Consider the following 9,063-nt stretch of genomic DNA (forward strand, 5'->3'; position numbering starts at 1 on the left):
GCAACATTTACGATATAAAAATTAATGTATGGTACCAGGTGGGTGCTGGAAATATTAGGGGGAACACTTTGTAAAGCATATGATTGTCTAAGCACTATGCTGTACACCTGGAACTAATACAAAATAATATTGAATGTAAACTGTAATTGAAAAATAAAATTTAAATATATATATATAAAAATTAAGAGCTACTAGCAATATAATCACCACTATATGGTAGACACCAATGCAAAGTGAGTGATAATGATGCTGACCTGCCCTGGCCCGTTGGCTCAGTTGGTTGGAGCATCGTCCATGCACCAAAAGGTTGAAGGTTCGATTCCCAGTCAGGGCACCTACCTAGGTTTCAGGTTGGGTTCCCCAGTCAGGGCGCATGTAGGAGGCGAACGATCATTGTTTCTCTCACATCAATGTTTCTCTCTCTCTCCCGTCTTCTCTCTCTAAAATTTAATTTAAAACATCCTTGGGTGAGAATTTAAAATTTAAAAATAATATGCCCTGGCCGGTTTGGCTCAGTGGATAGAGCGTCAGCCTGCGGACTCAAGGGTCCCGGGTTCGATTCCAGTCAGGGCATGTACCTTGGTTGCGGGCACATCCCCAGTGGGGAGTGTGCAGGAGGCAGCTGATCGATGTTTCTCTCTCATCGATGTTTCTGGCTCTCTATCCCTTCTCCCTTCCTCTCTGTAAAAAATCAGTGAAATATATTTAAAAATAAAATAAAATAAAATTTAAAAATAATAATAATACTGATCTGCAGAGAAGCAGACAGCAGATGCAAAGGCCTGGTGGCACTGGTGTTCCTGCCATTTAGCTGTACCCTTATCCTTTCTGCAGTTTGGCTCATCAACCCTTACTTCAACATGTGAAATGCCTCGGTCCTCCCAGTAACACACAGGTGTGTCAGTTACCCGTCACGGCCAGAATCAATGCACCACTGCCCCCGCTTCCTGGTGTCACCGGCTCCCAATTCAAAGTCCTGGGCAGAGCTGCCTGGCTGAGTCTACATCTGCCTGTGCCTTACTTTCAAGAGAGCTAGGAAAGCAAGCCTTTCAGCTCCTGTCGGGAGTGGGGCTCCACCTCCCCCGAGATGCAGAGGTGGGGATCTCCAAACACAGGACAAAGATCCTGATCCAGGCAGCACCAAATCCTGAGTCTATCCAGGGAGTAAGAAAACGAGGGTCCAAAATCATTCTCGGAAGAAGTTAGGAGGGGAGGGAAAGAGAGTGGTAAACTATGGGAAGAGCGAAACCAAAGGATCTTTTCTCTTCTTAATATACTTTTAATGATTTCAGAGAAGGAAAAGGAGAGATAGAAACATCAATGATGAGAGAGAATCGTTGATTGGCTGCCTCCTGCACGCCCCCTACTGGGGATTGAGCACACAACCCAAGCATGGGCCCTTGACCGGAATCGAACCTGGGACCCTTCAGTCCGCAGGGTGACACTCTATCCACTGAGCCAAACCAGGTAGGGCTTTTCTTTTCTGTTCGATAAGATTAGGCCTGAGCCATTTCATAGATGACAAACAAGGAGGTCTCATGACAAGACAAAAGTAGCTAGCACTCCATCCTGCCTCTCCAGCAGCAGGACGGAGCTGTCCAAGGACAAGGCCACGCTGGACAAAAGGACATTGCTCCTAAAATAAAGGAACTAGAAGGGTTATTAATGACTCCTCAAAAGACTCAGTTATCTGTTGCCTTTAATTAACATCTAAATAGATAACATAATCTTCTATAATTATAACATGGAAATGTCTATGAACAAAATAGATAAATTTTTTGGCAAATGCCTAGGAAAGAATGGTCAAGTTCATCCAAGGTTTTAAGCAGCAGCATCTATGCAGCCAGGGCGTGGTCAGTGTTTGGGGACAGAGGTAAATATCCGCAATCCGTGCATTCCTTTGATTTCTTCCTTTAGGGCCTAAGGAAGGAAAAGAGCATCATCATTTCCTTTGTATATGGTACTGGCTACAATGAGTCCCTCAGACAGTATCTTCATACAGCTCTCTATCTGTAAGACACTGTGCACCTTCTTGCAGCACTTTTCCCATTTTTTGGAAAACTATTTCTTTTTTTAAATCAGAATCTAACCTGGCTCAAAAATCAGAGGCCTAAAAAGGCATATAGTGACATCTCCCTCCCACACCTGCCCTCTATCCCCCAGTTTCCACCTCCGTCCCCCAATAGCAGTGGTTGTCAACCTTCTGGCCCTTTAAATACAGTTCCTCATGTTGTGACCCAACCATAAAATTATTTCGTTGCTACTTCATAACTGTAATGTTGCTACTATTATGAATCGTAATGTAAATATCTGATATGAAGGATGGTCTTAGGCGACCCCTGTGAAAGGGTCGGTCGACCGCCAAAGGGGTCGCGACCCACAGGTTAAGAACCCCTGCCCAATAGAGAACTGCTGTTAGTTTCTATGCGAAGACTCAACATTGCATAGTCAAGCTAATATAAATATATATCCCCCCCCCCACATTACCTTTTTAAAACAAAATGGTAGCACTTTAAACACACTGTTCTACACTCTGCTTTCTCCCTCACCACTGGAGAGCGTTCTGTATCGGCATAAAGAGCACATTCCTTGTTTGCGTCAGCCTGGCGTATGGATCTATCATAACTGTTCAGCCCAGCCCATCATGATGAACTATTAGGCTGTTTTTTGTGTTTTGCTATTTCAAACATCAAGCAGCTGTTCTTTAAAACCAGACTATTTAGCACAAATAGCCCACTTTTACTTGAAAAATAAAGTTGTCAAATATGAGACTCAGCACCAGGGCACAAACCTGAATGAGCCACCACAGCCAAACTGCATTCATTTCTCTGGCTTGCCAAGAGGAAAGCTACTGGGCCCAGGGAGGCGTGGACCACGGGAGTGTATAATCAATGCAGAGGAAGAGTCCACGTCCTTTACATTAGGCCCAAATCTGACCATCACAGTGGGGTGGACATTTCCCCCCCAGTCTGTCCAGCCATCTCCCTTCTCCTGGGGAACAGCTGCTTTCCACGTTGTGTGCTGCTTGCTGGTGGGACTGCCAACTGGCCTGGCATTGAGGGAGCTATGCCCCTGACCCAGCCTGAGTGGTTCAGGTGTGACACCGGTTTTCATCTGGGGACACAGATGGAAAAGCCACGGGAAAATGATGAGAGAGGCAAGAGAAGTAACACAAGTCCATGAGAAATTGACTCAGTGCAGTGATGGGTGCTGTCAGACCCCAAGCCGGCTCAGGGCTGTGGTGGGTGTTCCCAGGAGGGAGTGTCTGCTACTGAACTGGCCACTCGTGCAGGAGGCAGCCCAGGAGCGGGACAGCTGGGGATGGAATGGGCAGAGAGGGACAGGGCATCGGGCCCAGGAGCACAAGGTGGGGAAAGGCTGGGAACGCACCGTGGCTCCCCAGGAAAAGCCTGGCTTCCAGTCAGGTATCTGAGGGGCGAACTAAGGCAGGCCACACAGGGACTGGTGATCCCAGGCCGGGAGGGTGGGACTGGACTCTGTGGGCAACCAGGATGCACAGGGAAGGGCTCTGAGCTGGGGAGACACAGGCGGAGGCACCCTCGTGAGGACCCAGGTGACGAGCACCAGACAGGAAAGGGGCCAGAGAAGAGGAGAGGGCAACTGCTGTTTACCAAATGCCTTCCACATGCCGGCACGAGGCTGGGCACGTGTGGGCAATACCTCATGCGATCTTTGCCGAAGAGGAAACGAAGGCTCAGATCCCACTGCGAAGTGGAGAGCCAGGTCAGTGCTCACTCTCCTCCCTGCGGCTGCTCCCCAGGCGGGAACAGGATGCAAGGGAAGAAACACTTGTTCTCCTGGCACCCCTGGGGGCCTGGCCCACGAGTCAGCAGGGGCCCAGAGGAATGGTGAGTTCACTCCTGAGGGTGGAGGAGTGTGAGCTGCAGTGGCAGGGGCTCCCCATCCACAGGGAACCAAGCAGGGACCATTGGAAGAGCCAAGTGGTTGCTGTTCCATCCCCGAAAGCCCGGCAGACCACTGGCACCTTCGGGCCGTAGGTGTCCGCGTGCGAGTGAAGGGTTGGGCTCCACGATGATCCAAAGACAGATTTAGAAGGGAACCAGCCCACACAGGGCTGACAGGGCCAAGGGGCATTAGTATCCCTGGATACAAGGCAGACAATGCTGGAGTCAAGGGTGGAGGGCATTCATCCCTGCCAGGCAGGTCGGGAGGCAGCACTTGAGCTGGGCAGAGGAGGGAGGAAGGGCACCTTGCAGGAGGTCCGATCTGGGCGAAGCTCATGCACAGAGACCACGGGGCAGGGGCCAAGGGAGGGTGTGTGCCAAGACAGGTGGTGGCGCCTGGAACAGCAACCTGGGACACCTGAACGTGATGTAGAAGGGGTCACAGAGGGGCCCTCATGACCAAAGCAGTGCTTTACAAACGCTAACCTAGTTCACAACATTGAAGACCTTCCAGAATGATGCCAAATATCCCTGCTGAAGGCGGCCAGTTTACAGAAACGTCCCAGGGTCAAGGCTTGTATTAATTCCATGTAAAATAAGCGTAGATAATAAGTAAACCGGCCTTGTCTGGTTAAAGCTGATGTTTCAGGCCCCTATGGTGTCTGTCACTGGGTCTGGGGCAGCCGGAGCAATTCTCAGCCATGCTGTGCCCCAATCTGTAAAGCAGTCCTGGAGAGAGGCTCAAAAAATCTTCAAATCTACAAAACGTATCTCTCGGCATGCCTACATTTACCAGTACTATCCAATATGTGACCACAACAGTAAGCACTGGCTCATACAAAACCACAACAAAACTATTAGGTGGGTTGTTTTCCGTTTTGAAAAGAAGCCGTAATTGTCCACAATGGATTCCAGATAGTTCCCGCTTACATTTTCTCAGTCCTGGGTCCTGTTGGCATGACTGTGGCACTGCATTATTCTTTCCTACGACTGCCAGTCAAATACCATGCCGCCTGGCAGGCCCTCCCGGATGTAGGGACAGGGGTGGAGGGGCAAAGGGGCGCTGTTCCTCTCTGACCTGATTTACCATCTGGTGCTGCTGGACAGTCCTCTTCTCCTTAAATTCTTCTGACTCGATTTGGATCTCATACATCGCCCCACAGCCTCCTGAAATAAACGCAGTTTGAAAGCGTTTCCATTATTAAGTCAGGGCCCCACAGCCCAGCAGGTCCGTGGAGTCCCGCACAGTCTCGAGGTCTGAATACTACTGTTCAGCAGAAAGTTGCTAAGACTGTTAGAAGCAGGCTACGGCTTAGGGTCTGAGCACACACACCTCCTGGCAGGCTGCCCCCATCCAAAACGTGTTCCTCCTTTTGCAAGGCAGGTGCCCCACCCAGGGTTATCACTTGTGGGGGAGGAAAGATAAGGCACGAATGCAGGTTTTCCTGGTATTTCCTTTTATTAAGCCAAAAAATGCCGTGGAAGAGGGTGGGAGGGACTGAATTTCAGTGTTCCACCTTCAAACTATACCAGCAATTGCTTTTTTTAGTGCAAAAATACACTAAAATTTGGTTTGAAAACTAGAATACTACCCAAAAGAAAGGAACAAGGATGTGCAAGAGAGACAGGGACATAGGAGCTGCAGCCCTGGCCAGTGTTGTTAAATGGTTAGAGAGTTGGCCCAGCAACAGAAGGGTCACGGGTTCAATTCCCAATCAAGGGCACATGCCTGGGAGGCAACCAATCTCTCACTTGGAAGCTTCTCCCTTTCTCTCTCCGTCCCTCCCTTACACTCTCTTTAAAAAATCAATGGAAAAAATATCCTCGGGTGAGGATTAACAACCACAACAACAACGCTGGCCGCTGGCCGCTGGCCGCCAGGCGGGTCTCTCTCCAGCGCCTCCTGCTCTGTAAGCAGCACCGAGTGTTTCATCAGGGCTTCGGCAGGGAGGGAGCAGCTTTCTGGTGAAGTGCTCGAGGCAGAGCTTGTGGTGGACTCATCCACACCCTGACCAAGCTCTGTCTCCACATGGCTGGGGAGCTAGTGCTGTGACTGATGAGAAAGAGAATTTCCCCCTGTGCTGTTACACCAGGCCACTGTGTGCAAAGTGCTCTGTTACCCTTCTCTTACGAGCCCTGAGTCCAAGCTTTGCTTAAACCAAGGCTGCCAGCCTCAATGCCCTTTCTGTACTCGGCCCCAGGCTGGGCAGAGTCAGACAGGAGGTCAAGTTCCGGCTCTGCCCTACGTGGGCCTGGGCAGGTACAGGGCTGGTGATATCAAGGCCTCAGCATTGCCGAGACCCCGGCAGAGTGCGCACCCCACCTCCCACTCCAAAGGATCTTCAGATTGATTCATCTCTATTCCCAGAACAACACTTTTTTCTAAACCTCCCAATGTTACGTTCTCAGAAAAGACTGTGGGCTGTTGTGGCTGTGCAGAGCGGCCAAGACCGAGTCCGGGTGTGGGAGTCAGGTGCCCGCCCACTGCCAAGCTCCCCCCCGCCCCCCGCATGGGTGTGTCTGGCAAAAGGCCCTATCTCCCCCGTCCTGTGGGTGCAGGAGGTGACTGCCCAGTCAGCTCCTACCACACAGCCGGCCTGAGGAATGCACGGTCTGGCTGGGGCAGGAAACCGGCTCAGGCCAGAGTCTGCCCTGGGTCCTGGTTGGCCGCCTCCTCCCTGTGAGGGGCTGGGCAGGTTCCTGGGCCTCCCTGGGCTCATCTCTCCGTGAGGAAAGGGAGGCAGTTACTTTCCTCAAAGGGACAAACTCCCCCTGGTCCGCTCCAGCTCTGACGTTCGAGGGCATCAGGAGAATGTGGGGGAATTTCTGTAAAGCCCACCTGGCGGTCAAATTAAAGGCCGGACCAGAGCCCAGGGGTGACGGAGAGGGAACTCATCCCCACAGTCTCCCTCCATGTTTCTGTAGCCCCTCTTCCACATCTGCCCCAGAGCCACCCGCATTAAGGAGCAATCAAGTGCCTTTTGCTAAGCCCACCGCCCCCTCCCTGCCCCCTGCCCCTCCAGAGAACAAAATCCTATCAAACTCAGCGGGAAGAAGAGGAAACCTTACCTGAAATGTCAGTGACTTTGATAGTTGTAGCTCGAGGAAAGCTTTCTTTGAGGATTTGGGTTACTTTGAGCTCCCCGTCAGTCTGCGAGGCAAACATCCGCTGGGTGCAGCGAAGAGGAAGCTGCCACAGGACAGAGAAGGCAGAGAAGAGGCATGGCTGAGCAGGATGACGCTGCCCCCAGGGGGCCACTGTGCAGGACCCACCTGCCATCTCCCCACCACCTGCCGGGATGCAGAATCAGCTTTCTTGGGGGAGGGGATGACTGTAAATAACTCATTTGGACTCTAGAGACAAGGTCCCAAACCTAATTCAACAGATGTCTGACTTGCCATGATGCTGGGAAAGATACTATCATGATGCCAGCTGTACAGGTGAGGAAACTGGCATTAAGTAATATGCCCAAGGCTGGATCCATTAGTAAAATGCAGAGCTGGGAGAGGCCAGGCAGCTGTGCCCCGCTGGCCCAAGGTGCCACTGACCAGGCACTGGTGGGGCCAAATGCCACCTACCCTTTAGGCCTGATTAATATTCCAGCCTCTCCAGTGGGATATGACCTTGTGACCTACTGTTCAATAAGCCAGTGACCTTTTGCAACATGAATTCTCACTGGGGGGAAGCAGACTTCTATTAAACCACCTGAAGGAGAAACATTTTTAGATTATTTGCCATTGGCAACCACTCTCCCCCTCCTCTAATGGCTACCACAGGGACCCAGTGCTTCCGGGGGAGCGTGTCTCAGTCCTTAGGGGTGAAGGCGCAGAAAACCAGGCCAGCAGCCCCTTGGCTGAGTTGATGCTGAGAAGGGAGGCGTAATATAGGGTATGACAGGCCTTGAATGTCAGGCTAAAGATGTTGGACTCAGTCAGGCATGTTGGTGCCAAAGCCACCTGCACAAAGCGGTGTCTTCTGAAGCTCGCCAGGAAAGATGCCCAGGTAAGAGGCAAAGGCAGCAGCGCCAGCTCGGGTCCCTGACTGGAGGAGGACGGCAGGTGGGGAACACCTGCACTGTTTATCCCGTGCTGGTGCTAAAGGGACCTCCCCCCACCCTCAGTCCTGACCACCCTCAGGCCTTTCCTGATGGCCCAGAGCAGGGTCCTGTGTGATAGAATCTCAGGGCACCTTCTTTAAAATGACCACCTGGTCTCAAAGGCCACGACCGAGTCTGTCCTGTTACTGCAGCCCTCCAGGGCTGAGCCAGGGCAGGCCCTCGGAGGACCTGGGGATGGATGATGGATGGACGGATGGACAGATGGATGGATGAGCAGGGAAAGGATCACACAATTCAAGACATGCCTACTGGACACCCACAAAGAAGTCCAGCAGGCAGCTGAAATGCAGGTCAGCAGAAAGAGCTGGACTTACACTGAGTGCTGTGTGAAGGGAGAAAATGTTGTGGATCTGGGTAAGACTGGGGAGGGGGGGGGGGGGACAAAGGCAGAGAGAAATGGGGTGGCGGGCAGAGGGCAACCACTAAGGAGTGCAGTGGTTGTCAGCGCTGCAGATTTCTCAGGAGAAGCCTCTCCTGCGTAGCAGATGTGTGGGCAGCGGCCTTTAAACAGGCAACCTACTGGCAAAATCCCCAGCGGCCGCCGGGCCACGCTGACAGTCACCCGTAGACCTGCCTGGGGAGCGGGTCCAAGGCCAGCGGGGGAGCAGGAAGCACAAGGGAGGACAGGGAAAGAGGTGGGTGAAGCGAGGAAGGGATGAATCAGAAAGGGGCAGAGGGAATGAGGAGCGCGCGTGGTGAGTGCCCTCTGCTGGGCTCGACGCCGGGACTGTGGGATTTGTGCGGGTCAAGGTCAACGAGGCCGGCGGACGTTCCCACAGTCCAGACCCCGCCACATGCCCGGCACCCGCGCCGTGACTCCGGCTAGGACTCCGATGCCCGCGGCTCGATAGATCAGCACTGCTTTTCCCGTGCCGCTGCACCGGGGTGTCGGGGTGTCTGTCCCCCTCGCCCGACCTCCACCCGGCTCTGGGGGTCCCCCAGCGCACCGGGTCCTGACACTTCCCCGAATGCCGGTTGCAGGGACCACTGAACGAATGAATCAACGAGTGAAAGAATGA

General features: G+C 52.5%; 1 protein-coding gene across 1 annotated transcript; it reads right to left on the reverse strand.

The window, feature by feature from the left end:
* Nucleotides 1-1,681: 1,681 nt before the first annotated feature.
* On the reverse strand, nucleotides 1,682-7,477 carry BOLA3 (bolA family member 3). The gene is made up of 3 exons (XM_005869425.2): nucleotides 6,996-7,477; nucleotides 5,005-5,093; nucleotides 1,682-1,920 (listed from the first exon to the last, which is right to left on the reverse strand). The coding sequence occupies exons 1-3, from the start codon at nucleotides 7,204-7,206 to the stop codon at nucleotides 1,855-1,857; spliced, it is 366 nt and encodes a 121-aa protein (XP_005869487.1). The 5' UTR covers nucleotides 7,207-7,477; the 3' UTR covers nucleotides 1,682-1,854.
* Between the last annotated feature and the right edge of the window lie 1,586 nt (nucleotides 7,478-9,063).

The sequence above is a fragment of the Myotis brandtii genome, unplaced genomic scaffold (genome assembly GCF_000412655.1).
Source record: "Myotis brandtii unplaced genomic scaffold, ASM41265v1 scaffold294, whole genome shotgun sequence".
NCBI lineage: Eukaryota > Metazoa > Chordata > Mammalia > Chiroptera > Vespertilionidae > Myotis > Myotis brandtii.